Source organism: Salmo salar, chromosome 09 (genome assembly GCF_965601325.2).
Source record: "Salmo salar chromosome 09, fSalSal1, whole genome shotgun sequence".
Taxonomy (NCBI): domain Eukaryota; kingdom Metazoa; phylum Chordata; class Actinopteri; order Salmoniformes; family Salmonidae; genus Salmo; species Salmo salar.
Window position 1 is genome coordinate 156,173,267 of NC_138299.1, and position 17,832 is coordinate 156,191,098.

The following is a 17,832-nucleotide window of genomic DNA, read 5'->3' on the forward strand; positions in this document are numbered from 1 at the left end:
ACAATTATCTCATTATAATGTCGTAGTTCATTGAATAGCTAAGATGTGAATTTTTAAACACTTGTGTTAAACGTGTCTCTTTCTGTCTCCCTCTCCGCTACAGCTGTGTGTAAAGGAGGGCGGTGTGTGTGTGACGTCGTTGGATGGTTACTATGTGGAGTCGGTGGTGTGTGTGTTGATAGGTCTAACGTGGTGGGTGTGGCTAGGGAAGAGGATGAGAAGGCTACAGGACCAGAGCCCTGCAGCGTGGAGGTGCAGGATCGGCCAATGACAGCATTCACCCAGCTCCTGACCTGCACAACCCCTTTCCTGACCCCAGCAAGGCCAATCGCCAGATAGCTACAGTCTGATATAAAAGCTTGCTCTCTTATCTTTTCTTCTCGCTCACTTTCAGTTGGTCTATTTTGGTATTTCTCTGTCCCTCCATGTCCCTCACTGTCCCTCACTGTCCCTCACTGTCCCTCTCTCAACCTTCTCTGAGTCTCTGTTCTTCCCAGCCTTCTCTTTCTCTGCTCGGTGTGTGTAAATTGTCCTTCAGCATAATAACTGTAGCTGTGGTCTGGCTACCACGTGACTATGGACCATAACAGTCAATAACAACAGTCAATTCCTCCTTGCAACATCACATCTTCACCAGGACTTCTGTCGCTTCAACTACTTTATGTCCCATTGGAAACAAAAAAAGAAGGAACTGTTCTTCTTGCTACGGAACATTTATAGTAGACATTTACATTTACTACTGATCCTTCTTCTCGTTCCACATACTCGGTATCTTCAACTATTTCATTGGACTTGTCACTTGTATTATTTGTGCCTTTGCTCGGTTCTTCAGACTGTCGTCATAAAGTTGGCTGATATTTGAAAAGACTTTCATCAATGGTCATAAAAAAGCAAACCACATGAAATGTTGAGATGTAGGGCAAGGCCTGCTTGATAAACAGGTCAAATGTGTCTGTAACATGGAGTCAGAAATCCCATCTGTATTGTTGATGGTAATCCATAGCCCCTTTGACAGAAATGCCTAAACTATAACAGTACTGTTTTAATATATGTCTGTAATTTTTGGAATTACAACACTATTTTCTCTAAACCAGCACTGAGAGGTCAGAGGTTGTGTGAAAGGGAGAAGGCAGTAAACAGTCAGGTCTGGGATCATTTATAATGGTTCTGTTTGGATTGTGTGATACAAATGATATTTTTTTCTGTGTATTTGTTGAAATGATCAAGAGTTTTTTTTAAAATTTGTTTTGGGTCTCTGCTGTATTCCACATCAGGCTACACAAAAAAAAACATTTACATTGATCCCATGTGTGGAAACCTGATCATTCAGATTCTCTGTTTCTCCCTTCATTTCTGTCCCAACCACAGGTCCAAATTCAGATGCGGCTCAGTTTCTAAATGTGAAAGTCAGGGTTGGGGTATAATGAGATGATCCTAAATCAGGTGTTTCTCCTTTGTGGGGGACAAAAAAAAGGTGCACACTGAGTTTCCTCACCGATGTAAAGCCTTCATACTGTGAGTTTCCTCACCGATGCAAAGCCTTCATACTGTGAGTTTCCTCACCGATGTAAAGCCTTCATACTGTGAGTTTCCTCACCGATGTAAAGCCTTCATACTGTGAGTTTCCTCACCGATGTAAAGCCTTCATACTGTGAGTTTCCTCACCGATGTAAAGCCTTCATACTGTGAGTTTCCTCACCGATGTAAAGCCTTCATACTGTGAGTTTCCTCACCGATGTAAAGCCTTCATACTGTGAGTTTCCTCACCGATGCAAAGCCTTCATACTGTAAGTGAGTTTCCACACCGATGCAAAGCCTTCATACTGTGAGACTTTTGTTATCCTTGAACATATCGTTTTTTAACTTTCTGTTTATTTTACAACAGTACTTTTACAGTTATTTTAATATGACCTATACAACTCTACCAGCATTCACTTACATAGAGATATGTATGTATACAGTCAGGTCCATAAATATAAAAAGTGCTGTAATTCCTACACTGTTCACCTGATTTGGATGTAAATACCCAGAAATTACAGCTGAAAGTCTGCATTTTTAGCTCATAGTCATTATTTAATTTAATCCCCAATATGCTGTGGTAGACAGCTAAAATAATAATAACTTGGTTAATGTTCAAATATTTATGGACTTTGACTGCAGCTATGATTTGTTTCATTTACCAAATAATTAAATTAAATGAATGTTAATTTTGTGGTTATTTTTTATGACTTTTTTTTTATGTCTGTTTGTACATTATTTTCCAAGATTACTGCAGGAGAGGGTTTTTAAAGATTGTTCAGCTACTGACTTTCCCATGGAATGCAAATCATTTGTGATAGGCTGCTGCAAAGAAATATTTGATACCCAACACAGAAGAAAAGCTGGTTTTAAAGAACCTGCTTTGGTGTTGGAGTTGTCCTTTACCCTCTCTGAGGCCAGTGTTCACGTGGCTCCTTTTAAGTTGAAAAGCTCAGACATTACTGAGTGACTGTACCAGAGTTTGGGGTCAATTCCATTGAATTCCCAGTCAGTTTGGGAAGTACACTAAAATTCCAATCCATTCTCTTCAATAGGTCAATGAGGAACATTTGGAATTGAAATTTGCTTTACTTTCTAAATCGGCAGAATTTTCTACGGAATGGACCCCAACTCTGGACTGTACCCTATGGGACTTGTACATATGCTGTAAAATGTTCTGAGGAACTTTTGTACCAACATTCCCAAGATATATAATATGGGAAATATTTAATACATGTCTTATATATGCACACAGTGGTTTCAAATGGTTTTGTGTCGGATTACTCCAATAACATACTGTACTTTGTGACTTCGTAAGAATTTTTGTACACATCTCACACCTAATTGATGCTATTGCATAATATTTTCTATACACGACATATAACGTTCAATTTAGCAGCAATGGGACTAGATAATGAAACATTAATGAAAACGCCACACCAGACGGTACTGTAGGTTTTTTGGTCCCCGCTACCTACACTACTTAGTGGGCGGGGCGACGTTTGTAGTCTTTTAGAGATATCAACAACATGCCGGAGTCCAGAACAGACGAGAAAGGAGAAAAGCCCTCTAAAAACATAATTTCAGTAATTTCTCAGTTCGCTGACGATAATTTAACCATTATCCGGGTAAGAACCAAATGCAAGCATTGAAGGGGATTAGACGGTTCATTCAAATGAGACCGCAGATCAGATGTTGTTAAAATGGAATAAAGGCCCAGCGTTAGCTAACACATCTTTGGCTAACATCTAGCTGTTTTCTCTTCTAGAACATCAGTACTGGACTAGCAATTGCCGGGGTAATAGTAATATCAAGGAGTATTAAATTGGTAAGTAGTTTAGCCTATTCATAAAAATCGAGCTGTGATGCAGGCATGTTCCACCAGGAGGAGATAGCGAGTCGAGTTTCCCACAAACTCCGGTTGACGACTGGGGCGAAATTCTCTGCCCTATGTCAAGGGAATTCTCTGTCTGCCCTATTCTCTGTCTGCCCTATGTCAAGGGAATTCTCTCGAAGACGTCGACAGATTGTGGCGTTTTAACCAGACAGGAGATGAGATGAGTCATTCCACCATTGTTCAATTTAAATGCCATATGGCTGCTCTGCATAGGTTATACGGTCAGGGTCAATTTAGGATGGAGGGTGGCAGTTGAGCTGTTTGCCTAATGTGTTTATCCTAGTTGATGTTGTTTAGTTAGCCTAATATACTTTTCTTCTTAACCAGATCATCAATCGCCATCCCTTGACTTTAGAAAGGTCTTCCTTATCTGTTGTTGTGTTTAGTTAATAGAATATGTCGTTTTGTTTAGTTAAATATGTCGTTTTGTTTAGTTAATAGAATGATATGTCGTTTTCTTTAGTTAATAGAATGATATGTCGTTTTGTTTAGTTAATAGAATGATATGTCGTTGTGTTTAGTTAATAGAATACTAGTAGTGGTTCCAGGTTTGTGTTGCTGAAACAATATATCATGGTGTCTTCATAGGAAGGTACAGTGTAACTGATTACAACACATTGTACTTCCAACGGTTGTGAATGCTTTTCTAACAAGGTCTTGTGTGCCTCACCACCCTCGTCAGATCACTAGGTTTGGAGTCGCCTCTGAGATCCCAGCAAGGTTCATAGAGAAGAATGTGAGCCTCAGAGGGAGAGTCCAGACCATCACAGAGATCGGCCTGGAGGTGGAGCACATCCCCATCTACATCCCTGTCCTCTCCCCCCTGCTGGCTAAAGGTATGGTAGGCCCCCTGCTGGCTAAAGGTATGGTAGGCCCCCTGCTGGCTAAAGGTATGGTAGGCCCCCTGCTGGCTAAAGGTATGGTAGACCCCCTGCTGGCTAAAGGTATGGTAGGCCCCCTGCTGGCTAAAGGTATGGTAGGCCCCCTGCTGGCTAAAGGTATGGTAGGCCCCCTGCTGGCTAAAGGTATGGTAGAAAAAACCCTGCTGGCTAAAGGTATGGTAGGCCCCCTGCTGGCTAAAGGTATGGTAGACCCCCTGCTGGCTAAAGGTATGGTAGGCCCCCTGCTGGCTAAAGGTATGGTAGACCCCCTGCTGGCTAAAGGTATGGTAGACCCCCTGCTGGCTAAAGGTATGGTAGACCCCCTGCTGGCTAAAGGTATGGTAGACCCCCTGCTGGCTAAAGGTATGGTAGACCCCCTGCTGGCTAAAGGTATGGTAGGCCCCCTGCAGGCTAAAGGTATGGTAGACCCCCTGCTGGCTAAAGGTATGGTAGGCCCCCTGCTGGCTAAAGGTATGGTAGACCCCCTGCTGGCTAAAGGTATGGTAGACCCCCTGCTGGCTAAAGGTATGGTAGGCCCCCTGCTGGCTAAAGGTATGATAGACCCCCTGCTGGCTAAAGGTATGGTAGACCCCCTGCTGGCTAAAGGTATGGTAGACCCCCTGCTGGCTAAAGGTATGATAGACCCCCTGCTGGCTAAAGGTATGGTAGACCCCCTGCTGGCTAAAGGTATGGTAGACCCCCTGCTGGCTAAAGGTATGGTAGACCCCCTGCTGGCTAAAGGTATGGAAGGCCCCCTGCTGGCTAAAGGTATGGTAGACCCCCTGCTGGCTAAAGGTATGGTAGACCCCCTGCTGGCTAAAGGTATGATAGACCCCCTGCTGGCTAAAGGGTATGGTAAGAATGGATGGGTGGGTTCACATGCCCTTCAACTTTAGCAACACACTCCGAGCCCACAGGGTAAAGGCCAATTACAGTATGATAATGAGGATTAGGATTCACCTCCCAGCTTTTGAAAAGTCTAGTCACATCATTCACGCAGCTGTCCCCAATTGTCATTTAAATCTATACTAATCCCTATTAGAGCTTCATAACTGTTACCCATAGACCGTCTGCTGCCCTCTTTTATGTAACCGTCTCTAACGTCATTTACATTTATTTATTTTGATTTAACTAGGCAAGTCAGTTAAGAACAAATTCTTATTTACAATGACGGCCGACGCTGGGCCAATTGTGCGCCGTCCTATGGGACTCCCAATCACTGCCGGATGTAATACAGCCTTTATTCGACTGTAGTGACGCCTCTTGCACTGAGATGCAGTGCGATAGACCGCTGCGCCACTCAGGAGCCCGACTGTGTCAGCCATAGACCGTCTGCTGGTCTTTAACATAACTGTGTCAGCCATAGACCGTCTGCTGGTCTCTTTAACATAACTGTGTCAGCCATAGACCGTCTGCTGGTCTTTAACATAACTGTGTCAGCCATAGACCGTCTGCTGGTCTTTAACATAACTGTGTCAGCCATAGACCGTCTGCTGGTCTTTAACATAACTGTGTCAGCCATAGACCGTCTGCTGGTCTTTAACATAACTGTGTCAGCCATAGACCGTCTGCTGGTCTTTAACATAACTGTGTCAGCCATAGACCGTCTGCTGGTCTTTAACATAACTGTGTCAGCCATAGACCGTCTGCTGGTCTTTAACATAACTGTGTCAGCCATAGACCGTCTGCTGGTCTTTAACATAACTGTGTCAGCCATAGACCGTCTGCTGGTCTTTAACATAACTGTGTCAGCCATAGACCGTCTGCTGGTCTTTAACATAACTGTGTCAGCCATAGACCGTCTGCTGGTCTTTAACATAACTGTGTCAGCCATAGACCGTCTGCTGGTCTTTAACATAACTGTGTCAGCCATAGACCGTCTGCTGGTCTTTAACATAACTGTGTCAGCCATAGACCGTCTGCTGGTCTTTAACATAACTGTGTCAGCCATAGACCGTCTGCTGGTCTTTAACATAACTGTGTCAGCCATAGACCGTCTGCTGGTCTTTAACATAACTGTGTCAGCCATAGACCGTCTGCTGGTCTTTAACATAACTGTGTCAGCCATAGACCGTCTGCTGGTCTTTAACATAACTGTGTCAGCCATAGACCGTCTGCTGGTCTCTTTAACATAACTGTGTCAGCCATAGACCGTCTGCTGGTCTCTTTAACATAACTGTGTCAGCCATAGACCGTCTGCTGGTCTCTTTAACATAACTGTGTCAGCCAGAGACCGTCTGCTGGTCTTTAACATAACTGTGTCAGCCATAGACTGTCTGCTGGTCTTTAACATAACTGTGTCAGCCATAGACCGTCTGCTGGTCTTTAACATAACTGTGTCAGCCATAGACCGTCTGCTGGTCTTTAACATAACTGTGTCAGCCATAGACCGTCTGCTGGTCTCTTTAACTGTGCTGTTTGATTTAGTGGAAGAGAAGGTTGGCTTTGATGAAGTATAGAAGTCAACCTAATAGTTGGTCTCTCCTGTAGAGACAGTTTTTTATATATTTTCCTAAAACCAAAGTAAACACTTTTAATCCAATGAATTTGATTTGATAGGTATTGGATCATGGCTTGATGTCTGATAAAGGTCATTGTGACTGAAACGTCAACATCTTTTTCATCTTGATCTAATTCAGACCAATGTTTTTTTTCTAAACGTGAGTGTCATGCCTTCTGCCCGCATTCAGAGGCACTGGACCAAACACATTTACAAGACTTAGTTCAGCTCCCTTCATCGGACTGAGTTAGCATAGTAATAAGCCTGTTAGAGAAGAGGTCTAGCTGCAGTATTACGTTATGCTTCTGCCCTGCAGTCAAACTGAGTTAGAGGGTATTAGATAGTGCTCTTACAGCTCTGTCTGAGGCCAGGGAGAATTTCTGACGAAGCTCTCCTTTAGTTAAAGAGATTAGTAGTCCCTCTCTATAGCTTTATCTCTTTGACCTCCTGTTGTTTTACGACACAGGCTTGACCTCTGGCCACACTTATTTTGATTTTTTTGGCATGTATTTCCTTGCCTGTAGTAATACAGTATCTCTACTGCTGTAGTTGTACATCTTTGCATAGTGTATGTCAGATACTATATCTTACAACAGTCTGTCTTTCAGTTTGTCAGGCTCCTGACTGTTCCACCTTCAGGTCTATGCAATAGACCACAGCCATAGCTAGGAACTCCTTAGCTCAGGTGTACCGTATGTGTGTCTCACCTGGGCAGGTCTTCTCTTCTCTAGTGGTGGTGGTGTGTCTCACCTGGACAGGTCTTCTCTCCTCAGGTGGTGGTGGTGTGTCTCACCTGGGCAGGTCTGCTCTCCTCAGGTGTACCGTATGTGTGTCTCACCTGGGCAGGTCTTCTCTTCTCTAGTGGTGGTGGTGTGTCTCACCTGGACAGGTCTCCTCTCCTCAGGTGGTGGTGGTGTGTCTCACCTGGGCAGGTCTTCTCTCCTCAGGTGGTGGTGGTGTGTCTCACCTGGGCAGGTCTGCTCTCCTCAGGTGTACCGTATGTGTGTCTCACCTGGACAGGTCTTCTCTCCTCAGGTGTACCGTATGTGTGTCTCACCTGGACAGGTCTTCTCTCCTCAGGTGGTGGTGGTGTGTCTCACCTGGGCAGGTCTGCTCTCCTCAGGTGTACCGTATGTGTGTCTCACCTGGGCAGGTCTTCTCTCCTCAGGTGGTGGTGGTGTGTCTCACCTGGACAGGTCTTCTCTCCTCAGGTGGTGGTGGTGTGTCTCACCTGGGCAGGTCTTCTCTCCTCAGGTGGTGGTGGTGTGTCTCACCTGGGCAGGTCTTCTCTCCTCAGGTGGTGGTGGTGGTGTGTCTCACCTGGACAGGTCTTCTCTCCTCAGGTGGTGGTGGTGTGTCTCACCTGGGCAGGTCTTCTCTCCTCAGGTGGTGGTGGTGTGTCTCACCTGGGCAGGTCTTCTCTCCTCAGGTGGTGGTGGTGTGTCTCACCTGGGCAGGTCTTCTCTCCTCAGGTGGTGGTGGTGTGTATCCACTGGCTGTGCGCCTGGCGGGGGTGGATCTGACCCCAGAGGGGAGGGTGTGGCTGAAGCAGCACCTGAGCCCGGCCCAGACGGTGTGGCTCAAACTGGTCAGCAGAGAGGAGGAGACACTGCACTGTCTGGTGTCTGTTAGCCGGGTCAGTTACTGTCTGTGTCTGTTAGCCAGGTCAGTTACTGTCTGTGTCTGTCAGCCGGGTCAGTTACTGTCTGTGTCTGTCAGCTGGGTCAGTTACTGTCTGTGTCTGTCAGCCTGGTCAGTTACTGTCTGTGTCTGTCAGCCGGGTCAGTTACTGTCTGTGTCTGTCAGCCGGGTCAGTTACTGTCTGTGCCTGTCAGCCGGGTCAGTTACTGTCTGTGTGTGTGTCAGCCGGGTCAGTTACTGTCTGTGTGTCTGTCAGCCGGGTCAGTTACTGTCTGTGTGTCTGTCAGCCGGGTCAGTTACTGTCTGTGAGTCTGTCAGCCGGGTCAGTTACTGTCTGTGTCTGTCAGCCGGGTCAGTTACTGTCTGTGTCTGTCAGCCGGGTCAGTTACTGTCTGTGTGTGTGTCAGCCGGGTCAGTTACTGTCTGTGTGTCTGTCAGCCGGGTCAGTTACTGTCTGTGTGTCTGTCAGCCGGGTCAGTTACTGTCTGTGTGTCTGTCAGCCGGGTCAGTTACTGTCTGTGTGTCTGTCAGCCGGGTCAGTTACTGTCTGTGTGTCTGTCAGCCGGGTCAGTTACTGTCTGTGTGTCTGTCAGCAGGGTTACAAAATTCTGGGAACTTACAATAAATTCCCTGGTTTTCCCAAAGTTCCGGTTGGAGATTTCCCAGAATTACCAGGAAATCCGTCATTCTCCAACCAGGATTTCTGGAAAACGCAGGGTCAGTTGCTGTCTGGTCCCTGGTAGCAGGGTCAGTTGCTGTCTGGTCTCTGGTAGCAGGGTCAGTTGCTGTCTGGTCTCTGGTAGCAGGGTCAGTGCTGCTGGTCCCGGTGCGGGCGTGCGCGGTCCCTGGTAGCAGGGTCAGTGCTGCTGGTCCCGGTGCGGGCGTGCGCGGTCCTGGTAGCAGGGTCAGTTGCTGTCTGGTCCCTGGTAGCAGGGTCAGTTGCTGTCTGGTCCCTGGTAGCAGGGTCAGTTGCTGTCTGGTCTCTGGTAGCAGGGTCAGTTGCTGTCTGGTCTCTGGTAGCAGGGTCAGTTGCTGTCTGGTCTCTGTTAGCAGGGTCAGTTGCTGTCTGGTCTCTGTTAGCAGGGTCAGTTGCTGTCTGGTCTGGTAGCAGGGTCAGTTGCTGTCTGGTCTGGTAGCAGGGTCAGTTGCTGTCTGGTCTCTGGTAGCAGGGTCAGTTGCTGTCTGGTCTCTGTTAGCAGGGTCAGTTGCTGTCTGGTCTGGTAGCAGGGTCAGTTGCTGTCTGGTCTCTGGTAGCAGGGTCAGTTGCTGTCTGGTCTCTGGTAGCAGGGTCAGTTGCTGTCTGGTCCCTGGTAGCAGGGTCAGTTGCTGTCTGGTCCCTGGTAGCAGGGTCAGTTGCTGTCTGGTCCCTGGTAGCAGGGTCAGTTGCTGTCTGGTCTCTGGTAGCAGGGTCAGTTGCTGTCTGTCTTCAGGACAATGTTACTCTCTTTATGACTGTCTTAATTAACTGCATGTTGAAGACAATGAAACCTCCCTCTGTTCTCTCTCCCCCAGGGGTCATTGAGGAGTCTGTGTCTGAATGAGGAGGTGTTGAGGTTGGGGCTGGCACGCACTGTCCCAGTCTCTGGACTCCACCCTCAGTCCCACCTTTACCTGCGACTCCACCAACGGCTGCTCAAGGCAGAGGTCAAGGCCGAGCGGAAGGGGCGAGGCATGTGGAAAGAGGATAGCCTATGGGAGAGGACCTCACAGGCTGTTTGGGACAACTCACTGGCGAAGCTCATCAGGACGATCTTCAAGTGGACGTGATTGGTTGGTTGATTGACTGGTTGATTGATTGATTGGTTGACTGACTGATTTCAAGTGGGCTTGAAAGTAAGTTTATGAATGTTGCAAGGCTCAGGCCCGTCTCAGAATACAGCTGGGTCATTATGTGTCTGTGTTTGAGAAGTGGATCATCTATTTAACAATCTTTTCTCCTGTACTTTACTATCGGGGAAAAGTGTGAAACGATGTCTTTAAGAATGGGGGTATGGACTAAATCGTAGACATGGGACAAAAATGTTTTGACCTACGTGCTTATCAAAGTTTATATGTGTGTGTGTGTGTGTGTGTGTGTGTGTGTGTGTGTGTGTGTGTGTGTGTGTGTGTAATCTCCAATATATATATATTGGAGATTAAACGCACTGACACGGCAATGACAAGACAGAATAGAAACCAGTCTACTTACAGTTAGTGTTCCCCTTCGTGGGTCAGAAAATGTTGATGTTTGATTAGATAATGTAAAGAAACTTGGCTGTCAGAAATCCACATATCAAACGCATAAAAAAATATATATATATATTTTCCCGATTTGTGAAATAAATATGCATTGGTTAATTCATTTCTGCATTGTGTTTTAATATTCTAGATGATCAATCATGAATGAGTAATGCTGCATATAAAAGCCATTGTGAAATTTGATGGGAGATTGTGATGGGGGCGATTTACAAATTCTCTTTGGGGAGGTACCTCAGAAAGCGCTGGTTGGATAGAGGGTAATTTCATGCTAATGTATTTAAATTATGCCCATATGTATATAGAAATTAGTTGTTATTTTCTAAGTTATTCAATCAATATAATAACCAAACATAAGGACTGTCAGTGGTTTAACAACATTGACGTATCATTTCAAAGAATATATATTTTTAAATATTTGACATTCAAATTGAATACCTGAAGTCCCACCAAAATATCTGAATTCTATTGATTCTCGTCTCTAATTAAACATTTGTTTATGTGTTATAGTACAGTCAGTATTTGATGGATTATTATTAATTTTTTAAAAAAAATTAAGAGTAGATTATGGTACTCCCTTATGCAGCTGTTACATTTCATCTGGACTGGATGATTGATGTAAATATTGAAGACTATTTAATGGTTCTCATACCCAGTTCATGTTCAGCTAAAGAGGTAGACAACTTCTAATGTGGGCTAGAGTAATGTGGGCTAGAGTAACATGGGCTAGAGTAGCGTGGACTAGAGTAACGTGGGGACTAGAGTAACGTGGGCTAGAGTAACGTGGACTAGAGTAACGTGGGCTAGAGTGACGTGGACTAGAGTAACGTGGGCTAGAGTAACGTGGGCTAGAGTGACGTGGACTAGAGTGACGTGGACTAGAGTGACGTGGGCTAGAGTGACGTGGGCTAGAGTGACGTGGGCTAGAGTAACGTGGGCTAGAGTAACGTGTGGGCTAGAGTAACGTGGGGACTAGAGTAACGTGGGGACTAGAGTAACGTGGGGACTAGAGTAACGTGGGGACTAGAGTAACGCGGGGACTAGAGTAACGCGGGGGCTAGAGTAACGCGGGGGCTAGAGTAGCGCGGGGGCTAGAGTAGCGCGGGGGCTAGAGTAGCGCGAGGGCTAGAGTAACGCGGGGGCTAGAGTAACGCGGGGGCTAGAGTAACGCGTGGGCTAGAGTAACGCGGGGACTAGAGTAACGCGGGGGCTAGAGTAGCGCGGGGGCTAGAGTAGCGCGGGGGCTAGAGTAGCGCGGGGGCTAGAGTAACGCGGGGGCTAGAGTAACGCGGGGGCTAGAGTAACGCGTGGGCTAGAGTAACGTGGGGACTAGAGTAACGCGGGGGCTAGAGTAACGCGGGGGCTAGAGTAACGCGGGGGCTAGAGTAACGCGTGGGCTAGAGTAACGCGGGGACTAGAGTAACGCGGGGGCTAGAGTAACGCGGAGGCTAGAGTAACGCGGGGGCTAGAGTAACGCGTGGGCTAGAGTAACGCGGGCTAGAGTAACGCGGGGGCTAGAGTAACGCGTGGGCTAGAGTAACGCGGGGACTAGAGTAACGCGGAGGCTAGAGTAACGCGTGGGCTAGAGTAACGCGGGGACTAGAGTAACGCGTGGGCTAGAGTAACGGGCTAGAACTGGCAGCCAGGTCTTCCTGTACTAAACTGGGCTGTAGCTAGAAACCAGAATATTCAGAAGGCTTAAGCTGGGCCATGGTGGAAAGAGAGATGGAGGACTAGAGATAATGGATAAGGAAATAATGTTGTTTTCTCCTGTCTAAATAGTGTGTTGTTTTCTCCTGTCTAAATAGTGTGTTGTTTTCTCCTGTCTAAATAGTGTGTTGTTTCTACACCTGCATTGCTTGCTGTTTGGGGTTTTAGGCTGGGTTTCTGTACAGCACTTTGAGATATCAGCTGATGTACGAAGGGCTATATAAATTGATTTGATTTTGTTTTCTCCTGTCTAAATAATGTTGTTTTCTCCTGTCTAATGTTGTTTTCACCTGTCTAAATAATATCGGTTGTTTTCACCTGTCTAAATAATGTCGGTTGTTTTCACCTGTCTAAATAATGTCGGTTGTTTTCACCTGTCTAAATAATGTCGGTTGTTTTCACCTGTCTAAATAATGTCGGTTGTTTTCTCCTGTCTAAATAGTGTGTTGTTTTCTCCTGTCTAAATAATGTCGGTTGTTTTCACCTGTCTAAATAATGTCGGTTGTTTTCTCCTGTCTAAATAGTGTGTTGTTTTCTCCTGTCTAAATAATGTCGGTTGTTTTCACCTGTCTAAATAATGTCGGTTGTTTTCTCCTGTCTAAATAGTGTGTTGTTTTCTCCTGTCTAAATAATGTCGGTTGTTTTCACCTGTCTAAATAATGTCGGTTGTTTTCTCCTGTCTAAATAGTGTGTTGTTTTCTCCTGTCTAAATAATGTCGGTTGTTTTCACCTGTCTGAAGAGGCATGTTTTGATGTTTCAGAAGTCCAGATGTTTTTAGCAGGAGAAAAAACAGGCTTCTTTAACTCACACTGTCTTATCTAGATAAAGAAATAAAACAACTTGTTTTTATTTAATCTCAAGAACATAATAGTTAAATGGGCATTCTTTTTTAGGGTCAAAATACTAATATATTTTATTTGACAGAAGAAGAAGAAGAAGAAAAGCGGTACAGACAGATTTGCTAAGTGTTTATAACTGAAAGGTTTCCACATGTAATTTTAAAGAGTTGAAAAACAAATAAAAAAATAACTATTACCTTTTAATATGTTGTCTGTCTCCCATTCCTTGTTTGACTCTTTATTTTATTAACAGCTCCTTGACAGTTACAGACCACTGGTTTCCATTCATTCGGTTGGCCTATAGTTTAGCCATGGTAAGCTAGGTCTCCCTGGGATAGGGGACGTTTAACCGTTATCGCAGCTAGTCTGAAGCCCTTATGCTAATCCCTTGGCTTTCACTTCTCTTTTAAACCCCAAATCCCTCTGTTCCCCTTTCCCCAGAGAAGTGTTTGTGTGTTAGAGAGGGGGAAATGGGGGGGGGGGCTTTGGATTGTCCCAGCAATAGAGTTGTGAGGGTCTACTGGTCCCCCCCCCCCCCCTTCTGAGATCACCATTGCCATGGTAACACCAAATCTGAGAGGTGAAACCTTAGTTGGGCCCCTGCAAACCACAGGAGGGTGTGTGTGTGTGTGTGTGTGTGTGTGTGTGAGAGAGCAGGGGGGTTGAATAGCTCATAAAAGGGGTCTCTAGAGCTAACATGACTCAGACAGAGTACTCACTCACTTAATGTAGAGACTAGAGGGCCATAGACCAGGCTCTATCACCTAATGAGAGGCCGGCACTGGAGCAGTCTAATACACAGAGAGGAGACAGGCTGGAGACAGACACTGGAGCAGTATAATACAGAGGAGAGGAGAGGGTCTGGAGACAGACACTGGAGCAGTATAATACACAGAGAGGAGAGGGTCTGGAGACAGACAATGGAGCAGTATAATACAGAGGAGAGAGGCTGGAGACAGACACTGGAGCAGTATAATACAGAGGAGAGGAGAGGGTCTGGAGACAGACACTGGAGCAGTATAATACACAGAGAGGAGAGGGTCTGGAGACAGACAATGGAGCAGGCTAATACACAGAGAGGAGACAGGCTGGAGACAGACACTGGAGCAGGCTGATACAGAGGAGAGAGTCTTACACGTATGGCTGCTTTTCAAATAGGCATTCTAGTTTCTTCACTATGCTAAAATGCACTTGACTCTGATTTACTGTGTCCATGTTTTTGATAGTATCTTTGATGGGGAAAGACACTATATGAAAGTACCACCCTTCCCTCTTCATGGGCTTGCAGTGACAGTGTTAACCATGTGTTTTCCCAGCAAGCTTGATGTGATGTCCACGTGCACAAGTACAAGTACAGTGAAATGCCTTTCCAGTGAAGAGTGTGTGTGTGTGTGTGTGTGCGTGCGTGTGTGCGTGTGTGTAGGGGGCTCGGCAGTGAAAGGCAGGGGTTTGTCAATTTTACAGGGCACCAGGGAATTAGAGAGTAGAGGGGGAGTCGCAGAGAGGGGGAGAGGGGCAGAAGGGGATTTTGTAACCAGGGGGGAGGAGGAGGAAGGGGTGAGGGGGGGGGGGGGGGGCCTGTGTGTCCTTTGTTGTGTAAATGTCACTAGCGGTTGTTTGTGGACTCTGGTTGGCTGGTTTGAATTGTAAGTTGCATGGAGCACTGATGAATTGTGCTGGCAGACTTTGAACTGCCACTGGGGGATTGTGGGAAGGAAACCACGGAGAGAATATTCCAGAATCATTAGTGTATGTTAACTGTAGAGAACCATCACTACAAGCCTGTCTGATTCCCACTGCACTAGATAATAACACACTGCACTAGATAATAACACACTGCACTAGATAATAACACACTTCACTAGATAATAACACACTGCACTAGATAATAACACACTTCACTAGATAATAACACACTTCACTAGATAATAACACACTGCACTAGATAATAACACACTTCACTAGATAATAACACACTTCACTAGATAATAACACACTGCACTAGATAATAACACACTGCACTAGATAATAACACACTGCCCTAGATAATAACACACTGCACTAGATAATAACACACTTCACTAGATAATAACACACTGCACTAGATAATAACACACTTCACTAGATAATCACACTTCACTAGATAATAACACACTGCACTAGATAATAACACACTGCACTAGATAATCACACTTCACTAGATAATAACACACTGCACTAGATAATAACACACTGCACTAGATAATAACACACTGCACTAGATAATAACACACTGCACTAGATAATAACACACTGCACTAGATAATAACACACTGCACTAGATAATAACACACTGCACTAGATAATAACCACGCACTGTCCACGCCTAGATAATAACACACTGCACTAGATAATAACACACTGCACTAGATAATAACACACTGCACCTAGATAATAACACACTGCACTAGATAATAACACACTGCACTAGATAATAACACACTGCACTAGATAATAACACACTGCCCTAGATAATAACACACTGCACTAGATAATAACACACTGCACTAGATAATAACACACTGCACTAGATAATAACACACTGCCCTAGATAATAACACACTGCACTAGATAATAACACACTTCACTAGATAATAACACACTGCACTAGATAATAACACACTTCACTAGATAATAACACACTGCACTAGATAATAACACACTTCACTAGATAATAACACACTGCACTAGATAATAACACACTTCACTAGATAATAACACACTGCACTAGATAATAACACACTGCACTAGATAATAACACACTGCACTAGATAATAACACGCTTCACTAGATAATAACACACTGCACTAGATAATAACACACTTCACTAGATAATAACACACTGCACTAGATAATAACACACTGCACTAGATAATAACACACTGCACTAGATAATAACACACTGCACTAGATAATAACACACTGCACTAGATAATAACACACTTCACTAGATAATAACACACTGCACTAGATAATAACACACTGCACTAGATAATAACACACTGCACTAGATAATAACACACTTCACTAGATAATAACACGCTTCACTAGATAATAACACACTGCACTAGATAATAACACACTGCACTAGATAATAACACACTTCACGAGATAATAACACACTGCACTAGATAATAACTATGTAATGGAACTGTGAAATTGAAACTCAAGATAAAAATGATATAACTTTTTTTTTGGAAGTGAATTAATTGATATAAATGTTTTACTTGTTAGTGAGTGACAGATAACTAGGGAGGTAGGACTGGGATTTAGTGCGAATTATACTATTCAATCACCCCCATCTGCAACCTAAGGGCAAGAGAGAGACTTTTCAGGAACCCGTTCCAAGAATCCTGTTCCGGGTTTTAACACGTTGCCCGGTCACTTCAACGGGAACACGGTAGAGTCTCGGTCCGGACAGTTAGGCATTCTCCCTTCACTTCTAAACGGGAAAAGGATAGTATTGATTTGTTAGTATACTTCATGACATGGAAAACCTGAAGGAATAACCCGAAGGAATATTATTCAGGTGAATAGATGTTGACATTTTATTAGAAGTTGACCCTGGAAAGAACGGACTAACGTAAGTATTTATTTTCTTTGTTGGACTAGCATTTGATGGAAAAATCGATGAGGTATATGTTACAAGTGTTCTTGTGTGCTCTTCGATGGTCAACATAGTTCATTTTTTTCTCGCTTGGCACAGCGTCGGTTTCTGAGTAAAGTGAGCATGTTGCCGTTGACAATGATACAGTTGCAGTATTGTTTTCACGAGATGAGCTCGGGCAAGAAGGCTGCAGCCGGAGGAGCCAAGGAACTTGCTGACCAATGCACCTGCCCTTATCTCTGAGTTAAGCTACGGTGGCTACCGCATAAAACGATGTCAGTCTATGTTTTGAATGGGCTAACTGCCCAATGTTTTGTCAACGTTTTTCTTACATGCCTACAGAGGTTTTATAGTTTTGTCGCTTATAAGAGACATTGCATAAGGCTATTTATTCAAACTAAAGCTTTAAGTTTTTGATTAGGCAAATGTTATTATATATTTATTTATAAATACACATATTAGGTTGTTTATTAAGTGAGCATTGAAAGTGTGTTTCACGTGACATGAAAATCATGAATTCATTCGCAAGATTGATTCAAACCAAAGTTGTGAGTGTTTTATGCATTTGACAATAATTTGGGATTTCCGCTTAATTTTCCTTTTGCGACACCGATTTGCTCCAGAATCGCATTGATGGTGGATAACAAAGGCTCCCCTAAAGAAAGACACAGGGTAACCCTTCTCTGAATCCTTGGGGATTTTCGGAGAGAGAGTGTGGGTGAGGTACAGAGGGGCATTTGATAAATGACATCCCACGGACAAAGCCCTAAAGGTGCACCCTCTCACCCTCTCACTCAACCCCCTCAACCGCATTGTGCGGGTTAACCGCAATCACCACAAGGCACGTCTTTGTTCGGGCCTACCGGTAGGTATAGCTCGGATGTAAACCGATACAGGCGTGTTCGCCCGCCTCTGGTGGTTCTAGAGTCAGTTACTTATTTGTTTCTGAGTTTAAAAAAAAGAG

General features: G+C 44.7%; 3 protein-coding genes across 5 annotated transcripts in view; all 3 read left to right on the forward strand.

The window, feature by feature from the left end:
• Positions 1-2,768, forward strand: part of LOC106613271 (acetyl-coenzyme A transporter 1) — a 28,333-nt gene extending 25,565 nt beyond the window's left edge. For both annotated transcript variants that reach the window (XM_082956473.1, XM_082956472.1), the window contains exon 9: positions 104-2,768. In XM_082956473.1, coding sequence (XP_082812599.1) covers positions 104-271 — 168 coding nt within the window. In that variant the 3' untranslated portion in view covers positions 272-2,768. The remainder of the gene's footprint in view (positions 1-103) is intronic.
• Positions 2,769-2,953: 185 nt separating this feature from the next.
• miso1 (mitochondrial inner membrane subdomain organizer 1) lies at positions 2,954-13,426 on the forward strand. 2 transcript variants are annotated; one of them, XM_082956475.1, is made up of 5 exons: positions 2,954-3,146; positions 3,287-3,346; positions 4,098-4,251; positions 8,269-8,432; positions 9,950-13,426. In XM_082956475.1, exons 1-5 carry the CDS (start codon positions 3,048-3,050, stop codon positions 10,202-10,204), a joined length of 732 nt encoding a protein of 243 aa, XP_082812601.1. In that variant the 5' UTR covers positions 2,954-3,047; the 3' UTR covers positions 10,205-13,426. The 2 variants fall into 2 exon arrangements, with proteins under 2 accessions (XP_082812601.1, XP_045580788.2); XM_045724832.2 differs by lacking the exons at positions 2,954-3,146; positions 3,287-3,346; positions 4,098-4,251 and having other exon boundaries at positions 7,709-8,432.
• Positions 13,427-16,634: 3,208 nt separating this feature from the next.
• Positions 16,635-17,832, forward strand: part of plch1 (phospholipase C, eta 1) — a 154,191-nt gene continuing 152,993 nt past the window's right edge. Inside the window, exon 1 of the mRNA XM_082956476.1 lies at positions 16,635-16,844. The gene's annotated coding sequence lies outside the window, so the exon portion shown is untranslated. The remainder of the gene's footprint in view (positions 16,845-17,832) is intronic.